The sequence below is a fragment of the Bemisia tabaci genome, chromosome 3, assembly GCF_918797505.1.
Source record: "Bemisia tabaci chromosome 3, PGI_BMITA_v3".
Lineage (NCBI taxonomy): Eukaryota > Metazoa > Arthropoda > Insecta > Hemiptera > Aleyrodidae > Bemisia > Bemisia tabaci.
Genome location: NC_092795.1, coordinates 22,330,560 through 22,358,427, shown reverse-complemented (window position 1 = coordinate 22,358,427; position 27,868 = coordinate 22,330,560). Strand labels below are relative to the sequence as shown.

Sequence of the window (27,868 nt, the reverse complement as noted above, 5' to 3'; positions counted from 1 at the left end):
GTGTAGAATGGAGAGGCATATTGGCAAAGGAACGGAGAAAATCTATGGAGAGAAGTTTTCCGGAGTCTCTCTAAAACATTCTGTAAATATTTTACTCCTTGTGTTTATTCTTGAGACACCAAGATTTCCGGTTGTCCCGATGGGACTTTGGTTGTCATGATGAGAATTCCATTGAGACAAAGGAAATCCAAACCGACGGGGAAAATATTAACAGGACGTTCAATAGGGACTTCAGGAAATGTTTCTTCGTGTACGTATATTCGGATTGTGGTGCTTCAAAATTTAAGATTATATACTTCATTTTTCCTAAGGAATATTATCTAAAAATGTCGTTTCAAATTCTCTCAGAATATCCTTTAAAGAGAAAAATTGAATAGAAAATTTACATAATCTTTCTCTTAAAAAGAGAAAAAAAACATAATCGGAGATTTTATTCTTCACCATTGGGGTGCACATTTTTCGTATTAGACATCGATACGTAACTTTCTTTTCAAAACCTGCGGTAACTTCATGAACCACCGAATCGGCTGCCGCGTCGGTTTCCGTAGCGGACGATCCAGTCCTTACGGAGTTGCGGGAAGTAAGCAAACATCGCGGAAAACAAATCAAATAAAACGCGGCGAGCGCATTTCGGAGCCGAACACACCCACGCGGGCTCTCTCCTAACCTCGCGACACGGTAAGTTCATTAACTGGATCCATTACTTAACTTCGAACACGCTTGCTTTTCCACTTACACCGAGTATCTTCCCGTGAGGAACTTCCACTACCGACTTCTTAGCAGGCTTATAAACGGCGCGGATAATCACTTCGGTGCGCCGCGCCTCCGTGGTTGCGGTATAGATCCATGCTGCCATGCTAAGGAAAAACGCCGTATGAGCCTTCAGACGTTGCCAAATTCCCTCCAATAAAATCTTGATTACATGGAAAATTTAGGAATATTTTCCTTCGAGTTTTTAATGGAATTTTGTTTTTAATCAGATCTAAATTACCTAAAAATTTCAACAAAAAAATATTCATAATACTCCTCAAAACTAAGCATTTTAATTGAAACAATTTGGCAACCCTCGAATGTTCATACGGCGTTCTTCCTTACCACGACAGCATGGTGCGGTGCATTCAACATGCATTATGTCTATGCCTTTAAGGTGGATCTGTAGTTTTTTCAAGAAATATTCGAAAGTCGATAGCTTCATTTATAACTTTTTGCGTTGTAGTACGTCTGGTGATTTTACTCAGAACTTAATCCAGAAACAATGCGAATAAACTTCAAAAGTACGCCCGGAGAGATTTCATACGTACATGGATGTCCAGAAATCATAGGCGGATCCATACCCTTCAAACGAGGTGGCCAAAGGGGGGTCCAGTTTTTACAGAAAATGTTCGACATTTTAAAGCATTTTTAATATTATGCAGTTTGAGTCATTTTTTTCATGAATAAGATGTTGCATGTGTGAGGGATTTGCGATTTGACTGTTGATTCTTTGGTAAAAGTTTGCAAAAAACACGACGGTGCCGCTTGTTTTCTCTGAAATTAACTTCCAAGCTCGAACAAAGCTCTCAAGTTGAGGCCAAAATGGAGGAAATATTCGACGCTATCCTGAGAGTCTACCTCTACATTAAGACAAACTCTCCATGCAAAGATAGGGTGCAAACACATTAGCAGGGATGCCGTGCTTTCAGTTTTAGAGTCCCCAAATAAAGTGGCAGCCCTATCAATATATTTGCTCCCTATCTTTGCATGGAAAGTTCGTCTTGATGTAGAGATTGACTCTCAGAATAGCGTGGGATATCCCCTCCATTTTGGCCTCAACTAGAGAGCTTTTTTTGAGCTTGGAAGTTGATTTCAGAGAAAACCAGTGGCATCATCGTGTTTCTCGCGAGCTTTTACATAAGAATTAACAGTCAAATCGCAAATTCTTCACACATGCAACATCTCCATTACCAAGTATAAGCGTTCTTCCATCTACTGTCCTCCGTCTCACCACCGTCCTTCTTTCTTTCCACAAATTATTTTCCTTCTTTTTTTCGGTCGAACGGGAGGGGGAGGCCGACGCTCCCTGCGCCTCCCTTGGGTCCGCACCTACGCCAGAATTGACGAGAACGCCTCAAAACAAAGCTAAGTCAATAGATGTATTGATTAATGATTTAAAATCCAAGTGTTGTTTGCTTCCTTACATTGATCATGCGTGAAATCACCGGTCAGTCAACTCAACGATGAGAAATCATCATGTTCTCGAACTGTGATGCCAAAAGGAGGGTGGTCATGAACTGCTAGCAATACGTCACGAGCTGATTACAGTTGGTACAGACGTATACGAATGAATATTTACATGGCCACAACTCGAATTTTGACGAAAACTGATGCATGTCCATTGATTCTCTTTCGAGAATCACTTCCTGAACAAAATCGAGTTTTTGCATATGTGTCTGAATCATGGCCGGATTTACCTACTTGCCGCCCATGGGCCGCCTGTATTTTGCCGCCCTCTTCTCATTCATTTTTGAACATCAATAAAAATCATCATGTGAACGTGCCGGAGGGAGAAGGGTGCATAAGACGCGTTCACTCGTGTTGGACACATTTTTTGCGTAAGCCCTGTCAACACTACTAGCAAAAGTCCACAGAACTTCGTGCGAAAGTTCAGTTCCATAAACCTATCTCTGTGTGGACAAGGCCTTTTATTTGCAAGAAATGAACTAAAAAATTAAGAAAGAACGAGCATGAATGTGGTTTAATAATTTTAACATCCACCGCCGCGCCGTGCCGCGCTGATCACACTGTGTTTGGCGCAATGCGTGAAGTATTCATGTAGTCTTGTAGGCACTGAGCGTTTCACGCCGCGCCGCGCCGAGCCGACCGCTGTTGACCGTACTGTGTTTGACGCAATGCGTGAAGTATTCATGCAGTATCGTAGGCGCTAATATGTGTTACATGCCGACCGCCGCGCCGAGGGCTTTCTTCTTTCCATCTCAAGTCCTCGTCAATCGTCATCATTTCTCTCTGCGCCGCGCCGCTCCAGGCCAAATTACGTGTTTGGTCTCTCTCTTAACTCAACTAGTTAAAGGTGCGCAATCTTTTGTATCACCGAGATACGACAAAATTAGAAATTACTATACTCTCAGGAAATGAGATATTTTGTCACCTTTTCTTGTTCGTATTTTCATTCTGAATCCGATTTTTTTGTACCTACATTTAAAAAAATTGCAAAATTTGCCGCCCCCTAATTTTGCCGCCATGGGCCGCGGCCCATGTGGCCACCCCCTTAATCCGGTCCTGGTCTGAATTCAGCGAGTTACCTTTGAAGTCACCGATGACACCATCAATCAACTCACCGATGAGAAATCAGGCCCCGAAGCGCGATGCGAAACGGAGGGCGGTCATTAACTACGAATGTTTCACGAGCATTCGCCACAAGTAAAATCAACGTCGGTACAGATGTACGAATGTATATTTACATGGCCGCAACTGGGAACCGGGAGGAGGTCCATCCATCAGGTCGGAAGCTGAAAATTCGCCGAGTTTTAGCCGGGCTCCGACCCGACAGCGGTGTTTGACAGATGCGATCGTTGAGTCCATCCATCACCGGTGAAATACCTCGATCGGGACGGGGCGCACGCACGCGAGTCACAAACAGGTTGAATAACTTCGCGCCACCCGAAATGAAGCATGTCTGAATAAATTAAAACAATAGTTGTTCCGATGAACAAGTGCGGATACTCTCCCGAAATCCTCCATTTGTCCCCTTCAGCTTCTTCCCATGTTGCCTTTCTATCGGGTAAAAGGGTCTGTTGGACACTAGGGATGAGCGGACGTATCCCGTTTCGGCACACTAAAAATTTTGCAAAATTTTGCGGCATGCAAAAATTCTCCATAGATGCAGAGACATTACGACACTCTGGCTTCTTTACAGAGAGACTAATTTTAAGAGAGACTCTCGATTGGTATCTTTGCAATAAGGGAAGCTTTCACTTTTGGAACTCCAACATTCAACTATTGAATTACCCTCTAGGTGAATGTTTAACAACGTGCAGAGCATTTTGTTCCGAAAACAAGCCGAGATTTGATAGACTTGTTTGACTCATTGCATCGCCCAAAGCTCATCTGGGTGATTTTCATTTCGGCGCAACTGACCTGTTTTGGCACACTATGAAAAGGAGACGTTTCGTCACATTTTTTTAGCCTATTAAACCGAATGAAATGACCGTATTCAGCACAAGTACGATTATTTCAAAGTTTTCCGGCTAGAATGGGTAGTCCTACCCAAATTTTCAAAGAGCTTCAATTAAATAATCGTACTTGTGCCGAATAAGGTCATTTCATTTGGTTTAATGGGCTAAAAAAGAATGTGCCGATACGTCTCCTTTTATTGTGCCGAAACGGGACAGTTGTGCCGAAATAGGATCAACCCAGATGAGCTTTGGGTGACGCAATGAGTCAAACAAGTCAATCAAATCTCGGTTTGTTTTCAGAACAAAATGCTCTACACGTTGTTAAAAATTCACCTAGAGGGTAATTCAATAGTTGAATGTTGGAGTTCCAAAAGTAAAAGCTTTCCTTATTGCAAAGATACCAAGGCTTTAACGGGTGCAAAGCTCCCTCCAGCAGCGTGATTGTTTAAATTGGTATAGACAGAACGGTAGACAAAGAGGACAAAAGGGACATGGAGGGATCCGATTGATGGAAGAAGGTGATTGCGATGGACAAAGGAGGTAGGTAATAGACTAAATAGCGACAACCCACGAGAGACCCTATAGTTAATCCATCATTTTGTCCCTTAGTTTATACGAACCACCCATTTCAACTTATAGGATCGCTCCATCCTCCCTATTTCCTCTTTGTCTATAGCTTTGTCTACGAATACCAACAATCAGCCTACAAATATCGAGTTCAAATTGAGAGGAAGCAGTCCCAAATTTCATACCTCCATGAGACTAATGGGAAGGACACATTTTGACAACTAATTTCTCGTTAAAAGTATTTTTTCTCGACTTGGAATTTTTGACAAGAGGAACTTAACTCCATCCTCCGTGTGTCATCTTTGTCTATAGTTTGTCTATAAATTTCAACAATCAGCCCGCGGGGGTGGTGCCGCGTAGCGGTAAGGGGGATTACACCCTTTAGTATGATAATTACCTCTGCCCCCCTCGCCTACATGCAGACACTATTACCGGATGTATGGGGGGTGGAATAATTATTTTGTCTACGAATGTACCCGTTAAAGTAGGTTTTTCTAGCCGGAGAGATGCCGCAACGCGGGGGCGGGGGCAATAGAGGGCGGCTAAACGTGGCGTTGACGTGGACAGCGGACGGCCGACGGTGCGGTGATAGGGCAGCGAGCAGCGGGCTGTGCTTGACAGGGATGCGGAAATAAAGTGTTGACACGGAGCCGTGTTCCGTGTTGCGCTCATACTGTTATCTTGTGCCCGGCCAAGGGACCGCGGTATATTGACTCGCCACCCGCCCCGCCCGCCCGCCCTCTCTTCGTGATTTATTGTGTTATCAAAGTGTCAGCCCGGTGCCAAGTCTTCGATCCCCGGGATTTTTTGTCGCCTCTCCGTTGAGCTCCCTCGTTTTGCCAAGGTCCCGTCGTCGTGTTTCGATGGATTCGTTTTAAAGTATCGATATAGAGAGGATTTTCATCTCGTGAACGTTAAAGCTCCTTTATACTGAGAGTCAAGACAATGTGAATCCATGTCTGGTTGGTTCCCGTATTTTAGGCCTTCACAGTGTCACAAAGGAGCATGCAGATTACATTTTCACTGATTGCAAAGATTTGCAATCGTTTTGCCAAGGTTCCGTCGTCGTGTTTCAATAGATTCGTTTTAAAGTATCGATATGGAGAGGATTTTCATCTCGTGAACGTTATAGTCCCCTTTATACTGAGAGTCAAGACAATGTGAATCCATTTCTGGTTGGTTCCCGTCTTCTAGGCCTCCACAATGTCACAAACGGGAGTAAAGATTACATTTTCACCGATTGCAAAGATTATAACGTAGAATGGACCAGGAAATAACGGGTTCGACAAGGAACAAAGGGAATGAGAGAAGGAGCGGAGAAAAGAATTGGAGAATGAGCCGATCAAAGATTACGAAAAACTGTCAATTTATGGCCAAATTATGAAGTACCTTCATTTTGAAAGATCGAGACTAAAAGAAAATGGACTCGGTGTTTTTTTCACCTCTAACTTTTATGACAGAAAAATTATACCGGTCTCTAATTGGTCGGGAGTTCCAGGCAATTCTTATATAAGCTCCTTCGCTCCTAGTCTTAGGTTGAGGTACCTAAACAAAGGAGATGGATCCAGAGTTCTTGACGTGAGGAAGGTTGTCTGATTATCAGTTGCTGAAATACATCTGAACAAACTTTGATGGATATTTTCGCCGAAAATTGCACTTTCTATATGGTATCGTCGATATCTCCCTCGATAAAACACATCTATCTTGATCGGCAATACGCTGGTCCTTGTGAGTCTTATGTCAAACCCAAAACCAACGAGCCTAGCAAAGAACATCAAAAACTTACGTTATACCATCGTAGAGACCATTCTTAGAGTTGCCTTATTTCGTCAACATAAATATAAAAATAATTAGGAATAGCGCCCACGCATTAAAGTCTTTTCCGCAATTTATTTATTATTTACATAATAAAAGTAAGTAGCCCACTTTCGTGGAAACTTTCTGTGAGAGGCTTTCTGTGGAAGTTTTGAGCGGTTAAGTTGCCCCCCCCCCCCCCAAAAAAAAGGATCAAACTGGCGCGTGAATATTGCAACAGTACCATTAGGAATTAGCTCGCGGTTTCTCCTAAACTTTACTGTAACCCGCGGAAGTTTTTTAAACGCGTGTGGAACGGATACCATGTGTGGGACATAAACTTCTTTTCATGAGGGACAGTTAAATTTAAGTGTAGCCAACCCACCCAATCTTCTACACTCCACTCTTACCGAAGTTTTCTTTTTTTCTCCGTTTTTTATACAAATAAATAGCGTATTTGGAATAAGAAGCATCGAATTCAAGACAAACGAGATGAACACTTCAGTATTATAATCAATGGCGAAGCGTAAATCATAGTCTTTTGATATTTTTTGATTTCCTAATATCATCGGAAATCTCAGAAACCATGACAAAAGACTAAAAGCGGGCGAAAATGTTCTCAGAGGATGACAGTTTGCTGCATGCAACTATTCGCACTTCCATGTATGTGTTTTTGCCTGACAGAAAATTGAAGGCAAACTCGTAATTGTACTTGTCACCGCGACCGCGACAAATTCAAGCTGATGGTAAATTGCGTATCACAAGATTCGCACTTTCGCACGCGTTTGAAGGACTGAATCGATGTGACATGCATCGCGTAAACATGGTCATAACGGCAGTTGGTTAGAAAAGGCAAGATCCTTCGAAACAGATCCTAAATACTGACTTTAGTGATTTCTAGCATTAACGTCAATGTCCTCAGTGCCTTCAAAAACTGAGGTCAGTGTTTATGATCTGCTCCAACCGTAAATTTGAATGATCTGATTCACACTTGCTGTGTCTACAAAGGAATTCACACATTTTCTATTAAATTCTGGTTAGGCTTTCAGACACATCTTCACAAGGAAATGTCACCTCTCAAACAAATATTTCTATTTTTGTCTCCCCCCAAAACTTTAGACTCACTTACAATGGCCGTCAATTGAACCACAATTTGCAATTTTGAACGCATTTCTATTAAACGGAACTAAGCGCCATCGGGGTAGGAAGGGAGAGGGGGGCTTGAATTGGCGGGTGTTGCGGAACGCGATGCTCGTTCCGTCCTATACTCGCAATGGCAAAATTCCATGGCGCTTAGTTCTGCTTGACAGAACGCGTTGTCCGGGATTCTAAAATCCTCAAAAGGAACTCAATTTGGCGCTTAGTTCCGTTTATCAGAAATACGTCCATTTCTGGCTCACTAAAGGACATTGTATTGGTTTTTCTATGCAGATAAGTGTTTTATAGATAAACCAGAAATAGTAACTCATTATAAGATTTAGCCCAGTTACTAACTATTCTGGTGTATAAAATGTTTAAATCTTACAAAAAGAACAAACGATGAAACCTGTAAAGAATTACTCGGTTGCAAGTTTGTCTTAGATTATTCTTGCTGAGAAATAACACAGCCGGAGGTGGTGTAAACAGTCGCATAGCACAGATAGTAAACGCGGCCGGAATAAATTTCAAGTCTGAAGTGACAACGTCGGCCGGGGCCGCTAACAAGTTCAATTATATCAACGCGTGTTATATGAAAGAATCTGTTGTGCAGACACACCCCGCCCCGCCCCGCCGTACCGCCCCTGGGGTGACTTATGAGCTGATTTTTATTGTGCTCACTTGCGTCGAGTCGCGTCCGCAAATTCCGTTATTTACCGCGCGGGGCGCTTCGTCCAATCTACCGGCCAATTTTTAGTGCAGCGGAATTTTTAAACAACGTTAGTCCACTTCGAGAGGGGAGATTGCGTCCGGGGTTTAACTTGATCCCTTCGCGGTTAATATCGTACTTTTACTCCGAACCGGCGCAGTCAAAAACTTCTTGTGGGAAGAAAATATTTATATTTATGTATAATTTTTAGTGCAACGGAATTTTTAAACAATGTTAGTCCACTTCGAGAGGGGAGATTGCGTCCGCGGTTTAACCTGATCCCTTCGCGGTTAATATCGTTCTTTTACTCCGAACCGGCACAGTCAAAAACTTCTTGTAGGAAGAATATATTTATATTTATATATAATTTTTAGTTCAACGGAATTTTTAAACAACGTTAGTCCACTTCAAGAGAGGAGATTGCGTCCGGGGTTTAACTTAATTGATCCTTTCGCGGTTAATATCGTTCTTTAACTCCGAACCGGCACAGTCTAAACCTTCTCGTGGGAGGAGGGGTAGGAGATGGCAGGTGTGATTGGAGAACACGGAGAAAAAGTATCGCAATCCCAACTAAACTTCTGGATGATTCTAGCGCCGGATGTAAGAGTATGTACTTGCACCAGTCAGAGATACGGTTAAGTCTGCCGAAAGTGTGGTTGGATCAACTATACCTCTTGCTAGTGCAACTGTCCTCATATCTGGAGCCAAAATCAGCTTGAAGCGAAGTTGGGATTGTGATACTTTTTTTTCATTGAATGGTGCAAACGTGAAATATGCCCCAAAATGGAAGGAAATATATTTCTGGAGTGAAAATTTCAAGTCATGAGGCAGATTCAGAGCTCCGACATCAGTCGAAAATAGGGATAAAATAAGATAGGTGAGGTATTTGGGTCAAAAAAAAAAAACAAACACACAAAAAATATTTACAAGAATATCACGGTGAATTATGTGCCAAATTGGTCTTTTCCATCATTTACAGTGTTAAATGTTTCCAGTCTGAGGGTCTTTATCACAAATGAGACAGTACAGCACATTTCTCGCCGCACAAAAGATTTCTGCCAAATTTTCATTTCTGTTCGATCCAGTTAAAATTTAACAAAGTGGTTATACAAAAATAAATCGTTATTAGGCGGCACAGTATACCGCCGAATAACGTCATCCAAAATTTAAAAGCTTTTACCGCACCAGAATAAATGGACTACATTTTATTAGGAGGAACTTTAAACGTGTTTCTATTTTATAATATTACACATCTTACTCTGAACACATTACGTTGTTTATTGAACATTCCAAGAATCGACTTAGAAGTGAGAAATCAGCGTTCATTCTTTAAATGCGCTCATTAATGCTGACCGAAGCTGGGTTCGGTTAGGTCACGCAACTAAACTAACTCTGCGGCAAAGCGTGCGGTATCGGGAAGGACTGAAGGCGCTAATCTAAACCGTGCGTAGCATCTTCACCTCTACTCTAGGTTCAAAGCGTTAAATCATTTGGACTTCATTTCGCAATTAGGAATTACTAGTTTGAAGATAAAACAAAGTGACTCTAGGCACTTTTATGGTAATATGTTTGGGAATTTGATCGAGTATCGAGACACCTTTAAGTGGTATCCATTTTTAGTAAAAAATGTCACATACGCATGAATTGAAAATCTCCAAAACATTCAATAAAAACAACTGAAAATCTTCCCAGAAAACTGGGATTTTTCAAAAATTTGGCAATGCTGGAATGCTCATACGGGATTTTTCCCGGCACAGCAGCCGGGAGCGCGCCACATTTCGCACCAGACGACGCGACGGAAGAGGGAGTAGGGACAGGGGGGTGACTGGAGCGAGGGGGTACGATCAAAAGGGGATGAGAGGAGGAGAGGGAGGGAGTGCTGATGTCGACGGCGTATTAATTAAGACGAGCAGAGTATTAATTAATGTAAAAACATAAATGACCGGCTGAGGAGTTGCATTAATCTAACGCGCTGGAGACCCGAGCATCAGCCCTTAGCCCGACTCACTTGTTGAAACTTTTATCTTTGGCACCCCTTCATCCCCCCGCGGAGAGTGGAAGGGGGCAAGCTCAAACTGCGGTCGTTCCTACGGTGCCGGATTAATTAAGTGAACATTTTGAGATACGTATACGTAAAGGGAAACATCGACGCTCTGTCGACTGTATTCGCAGACGTGTTCAAAGAGCCCCTCTGGCGTTGGATCTTAAAACGCCTTTAGACACCGATAGCTTTATAGGTGCATTGTGTCGAAGTCGTTCTATTGGCAATGATTCTTACATTCGGACTGAAAAAAGGAGGAAAAATAAAGGGGCTATGGAAGGACCGAATGTTTCGAGATGGGGCTTGGCTCAAGAATAGGTCCTCTAGTCACCTCTTTGTACCTCTGAGACCGCAGCTGAGAGAGGAAGAAGAAGCAAGAGCAAACTGTGCGATATTTTGTTGTTCACTTATTTGTTTAGTTAAAATAAGTTGTCTAATTGTTAATCGGATTCAGATATTATCTTAACCAGGTAATTAGGAAAAATCCCTGAAGTTTCATTCCTGCGATTCGAATTTGGGACAAATCCAATGAAAACGTCCCGTGGAAACAAGGCTTTCGCTTCAGTGATAATCGCACTGTCAGCTGAAGCTCTCACGCCAAAATGGAGCGATTATTGCGGAGGTCTCCGATCTCGTATTACAAAATATTTCATGTGCACCTGATTAATTGAACCAACCGTTTATAGTCTGAGCGTTTCGAGATGTGTTCTTACTTTGAATGTTTTATCTTTTGAGCATTTAGAAATATTTTGACAATTTATTTTAGAATATACGCCACTATTTAACTCAGTAATTATTTTGGGGAGAGCTCATACTTACAACAAAACCTCATTAATCCCAATTGAAAATTCGATTAATGCTTCATTTATAAGAAAATCCATTGATCCAAACAGAACTTGTAAGCTTTTCTACTTCAGTCGATGAATATGGGAAATATCTCCGAGAGTTTTCATATAATTAATGATTTGGCTACCCAGCCTGGTTGGTTTTTGCGGGCTTCAGCTGTCCGCGAATCTCAATTAAAGTTCAAGGGCTATCCAAAAGGAGCTCTAAAGATTGTCCTTCCGTCGGGATGATAAGACGTGAAATTGAGTAGCAGATAAAGGGCCTTTTATGCAAACTTCATGGTTGTCTTCAAAGCTCTCTGACGCTTCAATCCGGATCATCAATCACTAGACCTGAAATTGGTCTCTTTCCTCGGTCGGATGCTTTCAGGGGTCAAATTAGATAGGAGAAAAGACACCGTTCTACAACAGATTGTGCACCGAGAAAAGTTCTTTTCTAGATGCAAAAAAGATTGTTCAGGGTACTGCATTCAAACTTTAAATATTAGCCCGAGGTACTCAGAAAAATCCAAAATTAATGTATACATTTTGAATACTGGAACTGATTTAGCTTTAGTATGAGTTTACAAATCGCCGATTCTTTGGAGAGAATGAGAAAACTCCAGGAAAAAACATCACCTGCTTTATAGATTTCTCAAAAATCTATTAAACAGCAGAATGAGACACAGACACTTTCATGCTTCAATTTTTATAATTTTTTCTAACGCCAACGGTGACCTAAATGATTTAATCCAACTGGACCCTTTAGAATTTGAATTGTTCTCCATTGTACTTTTAGAAAAAAAAAATTAAAAATTTGTCTATGAATATTAAGTGCCCCTATTCTTACTTTCCTGAGCCGCTCTATTATTTCGGTTTGGGTCGAGAAATGTCGATCTTCTGAATCAAAGTCGGTCTTCATACCATAGATGGATAGAATTGACATAGAATGCATAAAAATCCCATTGTTTCTCTAAATTCAATGTGTTTGTCAGCAAAAATATGGGAAGTAGTTTTACAATGAAAATTTATAAGTAAATACGTGAAGAATACCAGATAAAATTAGCAATGAATCGCAAAAAATTGAGCCTGTAAATAATAGTATTTGCACAATAATAACTAAAATGTCGTTAAAATTTAGTCAGAAAATGTTTCCGTAAAAAAAGAGCTTTGAGCAAGGTGCGACGAAAGGGAGAAGGTCTGAAATTCTAAATATTACCGGAAATATGTATGCTGTGAATGGTGCCCTTAGCGTTTATTTTGTCAAAAAGAAGAAGAATAAAAAAACTCCTACCTCAGCTCCCTAAAGTCGCATCCAAGCGGATCGATAATTAGCGACCGTTTTAATGCTTCTTTTCAACGTTGTGGGCAAATGTAGCAAAAAAATATCCAATCATAACATATTTCCAAGGGAGGTGTACGTTTTTTTACTTAAAACTGTCAACGGGGATGCTTATTCTTCAAGGCCGAAAATCGCAAGTCATCGGGACAAACGCTCCGGGGCTAAGCGTGAGAAAGAACGGACAGCAAAACAAAGAGCTTTGGTGACTCTGGATCCTGCCTTTGCTAACACACTGTCAGCGTTGCCGATTTTTCGTTTAATACTTTTTTCGCGCTTTTTGAAGAATTTGTGAAAATAAACGGAATGTAAAATTATATCACGGCCCGGTCTATATAAATAGCATGAACATGAATTTACTTATTTGGTATTTTCACGCGGTGAAAATGTGCGTCCCAATACCTCGAGTTCCCCAGTAATTATGGACCCAGTATTGTGAAATTAGGAAATAAGGAGGGGGGATTTCTTCCCTTTATACAAATCGATAAATCCAGGATTACTAAGTCATTCCGGAATATGGATTAAATATTTCGTGATTTTAATTATGAATGAAGCGTCTAAAACCGATAGGTCATGTGATTAGCTTCTCCATCAGCTCCTTTGCAATTCGTATTTGATTTTAATCAGGCAATACAATCAGAAAACTAATCTGTTATTTTATCATAGAAAAGAGACTTGCTCATTATTTTCATTCATTTTTATTGAAAATAATTAATATGTTTTGTCAATGAAACGATTTACCATATTTGAATACGTAAGCAGTTATTAAAATATGATTTTTCATTTTTCTAGTGCATGCCATAACTCTCTGAGATTGCTGAATTAAGCAAGACGAACACAGTTTAACTCCTACATAATGGATTTTAATCTCAGTTCCGATAACATTCTAACTGCTATTTATTTAAAGGAAATAAATACATACTATCCTCTAGAATTTTTGCAGGAGTGTCACTTAGTCGACGATAGCTAATTATTTACATTCCTTACGTAATACGGTTGATTAGTTATCAGTCTAGATATTAAGCATGTTGAGATATCCGCAACTTGTCAAACTGCCAAATCTGCCGTTAGATGGTTTTTGTATAATTCAAGATTCATAACTCGTGTATGCCGATGAGACTGTACAACAATTGGATTGCATTTTGCAAAAAGGAACCAGAGGCATTGCAGTGATGCTAAGATTGTGCAACTTCATCCTTTGCAATAAAATTGCCTTAAATCATGAAAAAATATGAAATTTACATGGTCATTTTTGTCTTAAAATTATAGTTGTAGTGAGTAAAATAGAAATTGTTTATCGATAATAAGGTTTTTCTTCCAAGACAAAAGAAGTTGCACAATCTTAGCAACATTGCAATGCTCGTGATTTCTTTTTGCAGAATGCGATCCAATTTTTCTAGAGCCATAATTCTTGATTTTACGCGCCCGGCGCCCTACTGTTTTCGTGTGGTATTCTATTAAAGAAGACATCCCTGCAGAATAAAAGACGCTATCAGTCGTAACATCGCACCTTTTTGGCTATGCGAATCTCTGTTTAATTGAATCAATCCAAATAATAATAAATATAATACATACTTTTTCTCAATGCTACTAATCGATACGTATATAGTATTCTCTGAACTTAGCAGTTAGCATCCATAGCTTATATAGTGGGTGCAAAATTTCTCTTGCACAGCCTGGCACCAGGGCAGGCATACAAAATAATTAATCATGGCTACATTTTAGGCGAATTTAACCCCGCAGCTTCGACGCTATTACCCTCCCCCGCTTCGCCTCCCGTGGTGTGTTATCCAATAAAAAGTGCACTCACACTAATGGCTCTCCGCCGTACACCGCTGCTGCTAATACAGTCTTTTGTTTGCGTCTCACTTTGACAAATTATTGCGCGTACCAGCATGACGTCACAATGAACGGCCGTCCAGCGTCTGAAAATTTGACCATTTTATCTTTATCGAGAGATTATTGGGGAAACTTACCTGTTTCTGGAGATTGGACTTTGGAGGTTGGATGGTGGAAACAATTTTAATTTAAAATTTCAAGCAGCAAATTCCCCGGAGTAATACATAACAAGTCATTTCGACTGTTTTAAAATGTAATTTAGTATAGTTCCAAAAAGGAATTAAGAAGTATGCAATTATTTCAAAGGAGTTCCCTTCGATAGATCTGAAATCAATTTTGTTAATTGTGGATTCTTATGCGAGATATATGTTCGATGAAAGTTCCCTTCGATTCCGTTAAATAGTTTTATTCGTCTGAAGTGGGTAAAATGGATTGCGCTAGTGACAGAATCGTGTTTTGATGGTGTTTGAATGTATTAAAATTGATATTTTCTCTGAAAGATACTCAGGTATAATAATTTGATCTATCTTATATCAACAACAAAACAAATACCCTGCTTTTACCCATTTATTCAGGATGAAAAAGATAACCATTACAAGTTCATCATGTAATATTTTGGAATATTTTCTTATGTTTCAGATCTTGATGGGAAACAGCGACACAGCAACGGTGGTGACCCATCGACTCATGCCAGCTGTCTATGCGAGTCAAGTACGAGTTCTGCCTTACAGTGTCCACAGAAGAACAGTTTGCCTCAGAGTAGAGATCCTCGGCTGCCCTGCAAAAGGTGCGTAATCAAAGAAAGGTTTTTTTTACAACGTTTGTGAAATATCTTAAGCTCTGCTCGAGACGAAGATAAACGTTCAAAATTATTTTTAAATTAGTCGCTTGAATCCGATTAAGATTGAATTTTCTTAGACATAAGTAGTGTTAGTGTAAAATTGGAGATTAGTGCCCTGCATTTGCCGTATACTAGTCCTGGCCACCCACGGAAAGAATGCTGGCTGTAAGTTCGCCTTCAATTCTTCGTTTAGGCAAAAAATGCACCCGGGAGCACGAATAGTCGTATGTTTCGCCCGTGCGCTACCAATCGCTTATTCATTGTCATCAAAGAATAATCTGTATGCTCTGAGTAGTTGTATCGATTATGTAACCACGCATTTCGGTTTGCGACGTTTCAGATTTTTTGTCATACTCTATTTTTAAATTGCGAACAACTCGAACGTCTCTTCGTAAACATGTCTGTGATTTTTCTTCTCTGTGCGAAGCAAATTCTGAGAAAACTTCAAGGCATGATGTCAGTTTCCTTTCCTGTTAAAAAAATAAATCAGGATCGGAGATTTTTAAATACCGCAAACGAAATGATACGTGGTTTAGGGGTTTCACCGTCGATATGACGAAAGGTTGCCTATTCTACAGATAGATCTGAAAAGACAGATCCAGATAAAACGTAAGATTGTGACGATAAATTTGTAAAATGTATGTGAAGACGGCCTTCATTCAATGAAATTCTCCCCAGGTTTTTATGAAAGTAGTAGAAATTTCGACCTATTTTTGCACGATGTCGGAAAAGAAAAATATCTGTAACTACAACATAGTTTTCACGCGGAAAATCATGAAGGATCAGTTGAAAGTAATCCAGTTTCAGTCTTTACTTCTTTAAATTGCTGTTGTTTGTTTTCTTTCAATTGAATGATCACGTCAATTTCAATAAAAAGAAAATTTGCGCAGGAAGCGAGGCTAGAAAAGAAAAGGGGAAAAAACTAGTTTCCACAATTAAATAGAACAGTAGCGTTTATTTTTAAAATTTATTCGCAGTTAGATCCAGTTTTCATTACGTCCTTTTGACGCTAAAAAGCCATAAAATCCAAAGTTACTGTTAGGATAAAATTTTCTGTGGCATGATTAATAACTCCCTTTCGAATTCTTTCCGACTGGTTATTTGCTCTACGTTAACAGCGCGTGATACAGAAACCGCTCATCACATGGGCCGTTTGATACTCGAACAAAACCGATACAGCTGTATTAAAACCGTTTACTGTTCCAGCACGCGGTGTTCGGTTCGTTCCGCGAACGATTTTCATAAAAACGAAACGCAGGGGAAAGCGAGTGGCTCTATCTTGACGACCGTTGCGATATGGGGGAGAAGTGCGGTTTAAAGGAACTTGAGCGATCAATTTGCTCTCAATATTCAGTTAATCGGCCGATTTCATCTCCCCTCCCGCGTTTCCCTCCCCGTCATCCCCTCGCTGCGGCCGGCAGTACAACCCGCCCCTCGTCCACATTATAATGGAATCGGAGAGAGAATTGACACTCTCATAACTCACTTTACGATTCAATATTCTTACACTCACTCGGGCTCCCCAACAGTTTGTTTTTATTGACTTTTAACATATTTTCCACTCGCTTCGCCCGTCTTACTCTAATTGAGCGGCACTCCATTTATATGGCGTTCCGAACTCGCCTCGCTGTAAGAACATTGAACGTACGAACAATTACTGCACCGCAATGCAATGATGCTGATAATCAAGTAATTTTATTACAATGCGCATTTACATAGAATTATTAGCCCATCTGCGCTAGAAGTTGTAAAGAATCCTCGTCCGACAACAACGAATGAATGCAATGAGTGACACATTTTTTTATTATGAGCTGAAAACAAGCTTCAGAATTTTTCAGTTGCTAGGTCTTTTTTTTTGGTTTATTTTTACTACTTCAAATACCGCACAAGTGGTGAACTTGTGCTTCCAGTTAGATCCCCCCTTGACCTCACTGGAAAAAAAAAGTCGCTTGGATCTAGAGTCCAGACTCTTAAAAACATTGACAAGAAAGAATACTCTTGATTCAATCAGATTTAAGCTTAAATCAAGAACCAAGCATCTTAATTCAAGCGGATCTCCTTTTGGTTCAAGCAAAAATCCGGTTGAATCAAGAGTATTTTTTCTTGTCATTGTTTTTAAGAGTCTGGACTCTAGATCCAAGCGACTTTTTTTCCCAGTGGTTACTTTGTACCAGCCCGAGGTAACATAGCGCTCAATTGAATACCTAGATTTGAATCCAAAGTTGCCTTCGTTCCGTTTCAATTAATACCTTAATTCACAGAGACAAAGCGATTCTTGGCCTTGTTGTCGGAGGACTTTTGATCCCTCGCATTACGCACTGGACGCTCTTCATTGAAAAAGAGAAAATGTCACCCCGTGCGAATTTTATCGAACCGAAAATAAAATATTTAGAATTTTTTACATTTTATATCCTGCATCGAATGAAAAATGAAAACCCTCTACAAAAATCCAAGCGGATCAGCAACCCCTTCTCGCTCTCCAAACCGATCTCTCTCCGCCCTATAGGAAAGGGCTGCATTCCAGGAGAGAACCGCGCCGCGCCGGTTTGATCGGATTCCACCCCCAGATACACGGAGCTTTGTAGTGAGGGGTGGGGGGGTTGCATACTACGCAGGGGCTCTCGTCTGCCGGGCCACCTGCTGCACGCCGCTGTGCGGGAATTGCATACGCGGCGCGGCACGAGCCCTCCGAACATCAAACGACGGCCTTCATGCCTTCGCCTCCTGTCCCCTTTCACGTCATTGCGTTTTGTTTCTTGTCGCCAGCGAGCGCCCGGCCGTGTTTATTTATTAACATCGGGCTAGGGAAATCGTCGAGTTGACAGACGACGGTGCCGAGTGTCTGGAAATATTATTTTTCCAGGGCATTGCCCTACAGAAAAAGGGAGCATATGAGTCAAAAATCACGCGATAACAATCTAAGCAATGCTATCAAAGTTAAGTTCAGAGGTCAACGGTGCTTTTCGCCCGCTGATGATAGATGAGCAACTCGTTGAGCAAAAAATGAAATAAAATTTTTCGTAGGATGACTGATGAATTTTGGGATCAGCAATATGCCATACAAGTTTCTGCAAATTATGTCACGATTGTTAAGCGAATCGTTCAACTCTTTGGTTATCAGGGATTAACTCTTACGTAAAAGCATCAAAGCTGATGTCACACGATCAGATTGAGCCATCAAATCATCAAGGTCAGGTGTTGTGATTGGGTTATTTGATGACTTGGACCAATTACAGCTCTTGATCTTGATATATTGATAGCTCGGTTTGATCGTGTGGCATACGCGATGTGAGTGAAAGTGGCAGTAGTGTAGGGCCTCTAAATTGTATTTTCTCCGACTAGGAACGACCAGAAGTTGCTGATCAGAGATAGAAAAGAATTCAGTGCCTGAAATCAAAAGAAAATGGTCTAATTTTAGCATTTGAGTGCAAAGCTATGGATTTATTATTTAATTTAATTGAACTTTATTTTTCCAGTTCCTTTCAACATAATTACATCGAAATAATGAACAAAAAACGATCAATCTCAGCATCATCTGAGTGATTGTATTACCTTTCATTGTCTTCCCCATATTAATCAAATATGTATTATTTTTTATCTGCGTGTAAGTATTTTATGGTTCTTTTTTGGTGTTGAATGAGCATTCGTAAACGACCACCAAAAAGTTCGGTCACAAGGAGTGAACGGATACCAGCGCGCAAGCTCCATTCAATTCAACAAAACAGTTCGGCCCGAGCCAATGAATTTTTATCCGCGCGTCAGAGCAAACAAAAGATATTTCAAGCCGAGTGACAACAGAGCAGCGCTTCAAGTATTTCAAACATGCAATCAAAGAAACACCGACCCACCTCTGGTCGGAGAGGATTGTAAATATTTTAATCGGTTGTTGAAAATTAATAATTTTTCGCTTTCAGCGCAGTCTCGTCTCTTTGACGGCTGACGTCGTTTGCAGATTCCCCTATGACATCGAAATCGAGTTGTTAGTGTGGGACGTGTCCTCACCCCTCCACGCTGTCGTCCCTTGTTGTGGATTTGAGCCCTGGCGGCCGATTTTGTCGTGACGCAAGTGTTGACATTGTTCGGAATCAGGCACAATAAATTCTAAGTTCGAGGGCAGGATTGAATAAGAACTACGGTATCTACATTCAGGTTTTTAATTCGGTAATTTGGATGACTTGATAAAAAATAGATTTTAGAAGTAACTTCTTGGAACGGCCTCTGTGCAACGACTTTACTTGACTGCATGGAGCACAGGCATGTCTAAGAAAAATGCCGTATGCATTCTCGGATAATGTCAACTTTGCTTCAGGTGATAATTACATTTCCTGGAAAATTTGTAAAATTACCCCATGGAATGGAAATGGGATCACAGACTTGATTAATTTAACTATCATGATATCCGTGCTATTTTACCCTTAGAGAGTCTATTCACGCGGGTGTATCTCTGACGTGCAAGAGACCCAATTCAAGAGACTTGGCGCTGAAGTTTTTACGTGAAAAGCTTTTCAATGAGATATTATAAAAACAAACAAACAGACAAAACTATTCCTCTTCTTCTTCTTCCAACTTTTGACCAGGGTCGAGACCATATTTGTCTAGCCTCTGAATTAAGACAATATTGGTGATGAAACTCAATGGTTCTCTGTGGATGAAAGCTAGCCCCATCTCCTAGGCGGTCTATTGGGTTGTCTCCGGCTGTGAGGTTGTCTTACCATACAAAATTTAGGAAGCACACAAAAAAAAGAAAGAAAAAAAGAAGTAAAAATGAAAAGTCATGGAAAAGTCAAGAGACTTTACATTTAAGGACCTTAAAAAGTCATGGTTAACTCATATCAGGGAATTTTTGAACCCTAAATAAAATTATCGTTCTGAATCAACGGTTGCTATATAACAAACTGTACAAAAAGCAGGAGTGTAATATTGACTCATCCGGCAACCTTGCAATGGAGAAATCATCACCATCGCAGAAACCTTCCTCATATTGCAAGTTCAAACATAGCTGTTTATGCACTTTTTGTCCTTTTAGAGCTAATTCCAGTCCCTGAATGGAATATTTGTCGTACACGTTTCCTACCGCTATGTCTTTGATCTCGGCGGTTCAATACCATGCACCTCAAAGTTTGACGCGGTATGCAGGAATGTGAGCGTAATTAAAAGTTGGTAGCAAGGATTAGTCTTGCAATGGTGAGGGTGCTTTGGATTTTAGTGGCGGATGGAGAACAATGCTTTTCGGCAAACAGCAATTTCCTCCTTCAAATTACAGTCCAAATGATTGCCTTTCAGCATAACTTATCTTCCATCCATGATCCCAGTGGAGTAGTGTGCTAAGCTGAATTTGTATTAGACCCTAAAGTAACGTATTGTTGAGGAAAACGCGAGCTAATATATGGACCACAAGGTCAGAGGTTAAGCAGTATAGCACATGCTTTGTTATCAACATTTCTCGCAAAACATGTTGAACAAGTCGACATTTTCAAAAGAAACTCATACGTGAGGGTAATGCGTTCGCAGTTTAGATTATGACCAGTAAATTCAAATGTCTGGCTACATTTATACGAAAAAATGATTTTGACTCCTAAGTAAATATCATTACATACCCGTACCTAATAATCAAGGTATTTTTATTATCCTGCTGTATTAACGAAAAAATTGGGGGAACCTCAGAGGGATGATTGGGACCAAAAAGAAAATTAAAAGAGGAACAAGGAAACAAGATGACCGGAGAATAACGTGAACCCTGCCAACTGTATAATCTTTCCTATATTTCCCTCAACCACTCTTGGGAATTGTCAATGCGCAATTACTCTCGAAGGAGTATACTACGTCTCCCTTACTTCGAAGTGGTTTTTTCTTTGAGAAGCTAATTTTCGCTGAAAATTCGTCTCTTCAGATATTATTTTGACTCAAAGCGCCGTTACTTGTCGAATAAATTTGATATTTTGGAGTTAAATCGGTACACATTTAACTGAGAGTCAGTTTTTTTAGTTGAAAAAGCGCCGTTTTGTCATCGTTAAGTTTGAGTTTAAAAAACTATACCAAAACAATGTTTCTTTACCTCAAAAACTGGATTTTAACCAAATTTTGTTGACAAGGGACGACGTTATATGTCAAAATAATATCTCAAGATAAACAGTTTTCAGTGTAAAGGAATGTAATTATTTCGACACCCACGTATAACATAAATTGCATACCCATCATAATGAAGGAGTCTTTTCTTTAAGATAACCAAAAGAATACGGTAAACGGCAGTAGATTATTAAAATTTTTAAAAAAAAAGGAAATAAAGCAGGAAACAAGTCTTTCAAGAATATCATGAATGGAGAATTTTCACACAAAAAATTGCTTCATCTAAGACTGTTTAATGAGCTGAGCTCGCAGTATTTTTCATAATTTTTTTCGGTCGTGGGAAATTGGAGGAAAATAGATTTAAAAGTGAGGAAATGTGCCGTCTCATGACGTCATCTGGCGGCATCTTCCGTTTGAACAAATGAATTTTAGCAGATTAGGTTATTTTGTCATATTTCCTCCAATAATTGTTTAATCTAGAAACCAAGGATATCCTCTCACTCAGTTTTCCAAGCAGTATCATTTTAAAGATGAAATTTACAAAATCTCAGACACCTGCAAATTCTGACAATGGTATAGGCTTTTCAATGATTGCTCCATCAACTTGCTCTCTTAAAAGAACTCGGTTCAGTAAACTCGATGGAGCGTACTTGGGTCTCACTTACTTGTAAGTGGTTCTTTCCTTGAGACGCGGCGGCGAGACAAGTCGACCACTTGTGAGAGAGAGAACGGAGGACGGCTGCTGGGGCTTGGCGGGAAGAGCTTTGATATTTAACGGGATTACGCCGTATTAGTGTCCGCATTAATCCTCGGAAGCTCCAGATTCAGCCGACATGCGACCCCGCGCCCACGCCGCACGCCGCATTTCGCGCACCCACTGTGTGCTCCACCCAATGTCAAGTTGTCAACGCCTTCCTCATCATAAATTCTACCATTATTCTACAGGATGGAATGGATTACCAAGATGTCTACAAGTCCGGAATTTCCGGAATGTCCGGAAATAGTACTGATTTTTTGGTGCGGTGGCGTTTGCGGATTCTTATATTTTGATGGTGGCGATTGCGGAAAGGCGGAACAGGGCCGGTGGAGTTTGCGGACCAGAGAATTTCGGCGGTGGCAATTGCGGACGGAGGAATAGGCATTTAATTATGCTGCCCCCACCCCTGCGCTGTATATTAAAGAAAAAAATTACCGGAGAGGCTTTAAAATTATTTATAAAAATATAATTGAAAAGATGCAAATTAGCTGGGTTTTATGTAATATTTTGTCATTTGAAATGACAATAACAAACTCAACAAAAACTTCGAAATCATAAGTTCAAAACCGCTGACGCCGCAAGTTTGAATAATCACATCAAACACAGTGCGGCCGGCGCGCACGGCGCACAGTAGCGCTTTACAAGACCGCAGGATACTTCATGCATTGCGCGTACAGTACGGTGCGCGTGACGCGTAGTATAGCGCCTTACAAGTCTGCAGGATACTTCATGCATTGCGCGTACAGCACGGTGCGCGCTGACGACATAGCATAGCGCCATATAAGTCTGCAGGATACTTCATACATTGCGCGTATACCACGGTGCGCGCTCAAGTCGTTGAAAAGTTGTATTTTCTTGGTGTCGAACCTACCCCGAAGTACCCAATTTCCGAATAAAGCACACCGCCAGGCTCTGGATTCCTTTCCGTGGATGAAAAAAAAAATATTAGTATTAAACATTGGTATTATATTAGTATAAAAACATATGAGCAGTGAACATACGGTAAATTTTTAAAAAAGGCATATCAGAAATCAAGAAACTAAAAAATCGTCAGTTTCAGTCCATTTTTAGGATTCAAAACATGTTGTAAATTCTAGTTCAAAATTACTGTAAGTAAAAAAATTACATATGAAAAATGAAAACACACAGGTACATATGAAAAATGAAAACACATAGGTACATAGGTACAAACTGCCGTGCTAAGGAAAAACGCCGTATGAACATCCGAGAGTTGCCAAATTTCTTTCGATACAATGTTTATTTTTGAGAAAAGTTATGAATATTTTTCTATGAAATTTTCAGGTAATGTGTATTGAAGTGCGATTAAAATTCTATGAAAAATTGGAAGAAAAATATTCATAAGTTCTTGATTTCTGATATGCATGTTTTAAAAATTTACTGCATGTTCACTGCTCATATGTTTTTATACTAATATAATACTAATGTTTAATACCAATATTTTTTTTTCATCCACGGAACGGAATCCAGAGCCTCTCCGGTAATTTTTTTCGTTTAATATACAGCGCAGGGGTGGAAGGCAGCATAATTAAGTGCCTACCCCTTCGTCCGCAATCGCCACCATCAAAATATGAGAATCCACAAACGCCACGTCCGCAAACCCCACCCCACGTTCGCAAACGCCACCGTACCGAGTTTTTAAGGGAGGTCCGGAAGCACTGAAAAAGTGCGGAAATTCCGCAAGAAGGTCCGGAATTTTACTCACTTTTTGTCATTTTTGTCGCAATTTGAGCGAGAAATTCAAATTTTTGAAATTCTTTGAATCTTGTGGAATGGAGGTACTGAAACAGTAGTGAATTTTTCTGTTGAGGATGTACCGAATTTCTTGGGAATCTACTGAAAAAGTACTGTAAAAATACCGATTTTTGGCCAGCCTGTTTTAGTAAACACCCTGATTACAATGGGCCAGTTGCGCTGGTATCAGAATCATGTTTTGATACCTGATTCTTGTAGATTACCTGCAAATAATAAGATCTAGTCAAACAGCAACTTTCTACGGTAAATATTAACCGAGATTTCGCGCCTTGAGAAACTCGATTTATGACGTCATCAACCGAGAGTGTACATAAGATGGTATGTACTAACGCAGTGGATGACGACATTAATCGAGTTTCTCAAGGCGCGATATCTCGGTTAATATTCAACTTGAAAGTAAGCAGTTTGGACAGATCTTATTCTTTCTACCTGATCTACAAGAATATAGCATCAAAACACAATTCTGTGACCAGCGCAACTGGCCCATTTGCAAAAAGAAGTACCATGCCCTGCAAATGGGCATGTTGCGAAATTCAGCTAGAGCCAAAGGAAGTGTTTTTCTTACAGAAAGTTGATCTGGAAAATTGATAAAAATCTGTATGAGTGCATCGAGAAAGTCTGAAATACACCCCTTAATTCATATTTTACGTTACATTATGTGTTTTTCAAGCTTTCCGCTTCAACGCCGATATTACGGCACAGGTAAAAATTACGCAAAGGGGAGTCGTTCCATCCAACCCTTGCGCACTGTGATTTTTTAGCCATTTATTTATTTTTTTTTTTTTCAAGAAAAAACTCTATTTTTTGCGCTAGTGGAAGTTTGCAACATGCCTCTTGCCACCTTGCGTAAATTTTTTCATCTCAAATTTTCGAAAATTTGTCGCGGATTCCGCGTTACAGGACAGACATGACAGTTCTGGAATTCTCTTTCCTCCCGTAAAGTAGACTCTAATCCCTTTCCCCAGAACGTCACGTATTTTATGGACGAATTTTTCTAGTTCTTTCATTTGGGAAACAACGAATGACCTTGTTTTCGTCCGGTTGCTCTCGGAAAAGTAGACCCCCGCTCCCATTTTCTCGCGATCGAAGGCGACACGCGTCGGTCGGGCGTGCGTGATGTGGCAATGTCGTTTGTCTCTCGTTAAACGGCTTAGCTGCCGGGCCGTTTAAAACAATGCAGTGTCGCGACGATCGCATTAACTAGCGAGCAAACTCGCTGCGTGCCGCCTCGCCGCGGCCCCGCGAAGCTCCTCAAGTTAACTTTTTAACGCGCGGCGCCCGGGCGGGCGGAAGAGCTTTGTTAGTTGAGTGCTCGGTCGTTCGCCGAATCGGAGCCACTGAAAAGGCGAGAAGTTAACCCGTCCCGGAGAAAAGTGACAGATGTTGCTTTGTCGCGACTCTGCGAGTGCCTTTGCTCCCCAGCAATGATGTAGTTTTTCGAGATGTGCTCCATTTTTTGAGTCGCGGTATTCTTTTGTTCCATGCCCCAGATTTTAGTTATTGCCCTAGGTCAGTCTGTATATCCATAATTAACCCTTTGTTGCATGAGTCAGTCACCGATTTCAGAGATAAAATCTGCATTCTACAGTGTTTTTAGGATTTTAGGAACAGATGAAGTTTCAATTTATAATTTTTTTGGAAACTTTGGAGATCAGACCTCTAATCCTCTCCAAAAACCATGTGTTGCAAAAGCGCAATTTAATGCCACAGAGGATCAAAGCCAAAAAAACATTTGTTGCTCTCATGCATATGCAACAAAGGGTTAAGTTCTTAGTTAAATTAACACAGTGGACCCAGTAATATACGCCTAGGAAGATGCTATAGGGGGTGCGTGTCTCGCGCCCCAAACCGCAGAGGACGCAGAGGCCTCCTCCGAGACTTTTCCGAAGGGGAACAGGTTGAAGTCCTAATGCGTCTAAAAAGAGTACCCTCTTCCCCCCTTTTGCTAGCGTTGACCGTTTTTTAATCCAAGAACGCAAGTGCAAATAAAACGAAGTTGTCGTTGCTCGAGGAAAAGAAGGGTCCGCGAGCAGCACTTCTCCATTCGCGGCTTTTCACTCCCGTTAGGCAGAGCGCGTTAATTTGAAATATCTGGAATGCCAATAGAGTTTGTGGAGTTTTAATTAAGCTACAGATTTGAAACAGCTGATACCCGTTTTTTAATTATGAAAAATCCTGAATGGTCGGACCGGAATGCCCTATCCGTCAATTATTCATAATCGACTGGTTGTAGTCAATCATAAAATCGCAGAGGCCAGCGACGAGGTTCGATAAAAAATGGAAATTTGTTCAATTATCTGCCTCCCCTGTATTCTTTCTCTCAGAGTGTGGTGCTTTTTTCCCCCGGTCGATACTTCTATGACAATGTCTCATAATTGAATTTTTTTTTCGGACTTCTTTCTGCGAGCAGCTTATTGGGGATTGCTCATTACTAGATCGTTTTCGATACATCAAATAGGTGAGAATTTATCGATATCGATTGGTTCGACATGTAAAAATAGCCTCAAAAGTCAATCGAGTAATCTGAGAAAACGATGTTTTTCTGATAGATTTTTGATGTTTATGAGTACTAAATGGTATCGCAAGGTGAAATAGTTATGAATTTTCTCATTTTCTGCTTTTCCGACTGAAATCCTGAAAGTTTTGTTTGGGGTTATGTTCTATTGTTTTGAACCAAACGATACATCGAACTACTATCGAAAACGATCTCTTAAAGCTGTGAAAGTAATTGTATGTACTTTTTTAAAAAAGTAAAGCCCATGACCCTCGGTAGTACTCGGCAGCAAATCTGAAAAAATCTTGTCTTTTTTACTGGAATGATAGTTCTTCCATCAAAACTTTCACTGGATAATGTAAACGTTGTTAAGTAGACACTTTTCTGCAAGATTTTACTCCATACGCTCATACCTAACTTGAGGTTATTTTTTTCTTTCAAAAGCCACATTGACATTGCTGATTCTAGTTTTTTTCTCTACGAAAGAGAAATTTTAATCGATATTTTCTCATAGAACACCCTAATTCTTTGCTAATGGGTTAATTTTAGAAATTGTTGAACTATTTACTCTGGTATGATCCTTTAACCTGCGAATTGGCGTTGGTGGTGCTTGTGTACTTGTAAATTGATTTCTGTACACAATTAAAATTGTATACCTTGAGTCTCGGTTGATAATGTAAAATTTTATAGAAAATTCATTAAATTATGACTTGAATTTCTTGTTCAATAAGCGAAAATACGTAAGGAGAAACACTGATAGCCCTCTTTTTTATCCTTCGTACATTATATTATCGATAGTTTCGAATCTGTAATGTGATGTTTTGTCGTCGCCGCCTTTACATTTCATTTTATTTTATTTGCTAATAAAGATCGTTCCTCTAAGTGTTTTTTTCAGCCAATCTGTCAATATTGTGTGACTCAGAATGCACTTTTGAAGCTTTCCAGAAAGCTACTCCCAAAACAAATTGGTTGAAAAAAGGCGAGGACGTTGGAGAACTTAGCGGAGCAAGCTGGTGTTTTCGTGGAAACTGTTTTCGCCGCAAGTTTTCCAGAAAGGGTTGCTAGATCGTGGGCAGTTTCACCTTCTTTACATACTCAGGAAAGAAGTATTCCACCGTTTCCTGTCACTATCTGACAAGTTCGTTTTGAAGCTGTCAAAATTTCCATTATCCCGGCCTGCCGAGAGGCTGTAGCCAATTGGATTCGGAGGAAAACATCGTTGTCATTTTTCTAGAATACTAGTCGGTATTCCTGTATCAAATGATATGAAATTGAACACTTTTATCGGAGAAACGGCAATGCTGGGGGGAAAATTGAAGGCGGCGAACGAGAAAATAAAAATGCTAATTCTGCAAACCCAACGGAGAAAGAAAACACTTAGTTTGACAGCCCGGCGCTTCGATGCAAACGAAATGCTTTCCTGTGGATGCAAAGAATAAGGCAGATCTTATTCAGTCGATCAAAATATTTTCTCTTTATCAATCGTATAAAACTGAGTGGAGAAGTGAACGGAGA

At 40.3% G+C, this 27,868-nt stretch overlaps 1 protein-coding gene across 4 annotated transcripts in view; it reads left to right on the top strand.

Moving 5' to 3' along the window:
• The window catches only part of LOC109029975 (discoidin domain-containing receptor 2), a 259,641-nt gene that overhangs the window by 184,664 nt on the left and 47,109 nt on the right, over positions 1–27,868 (top strand). For 3 of the 4 annotated variants that reach the window (XM_072298023.1, XM_072298022.1, XM_072298021.1), the window contains exon 7: positions 15,062–15,209. In XM_072298023.1, coding sequence (XP_072154124.1) covers positions 15,062–15,209 — 148 coding nt within the window. Of the gene's footprint in view, positions 1–15,061; positions 15,210–25,112; positions 25,369–27,868 lie in introns of those variants that run through there. The other variant, XM_072298024.1, reaches the window with a different exon arrangement.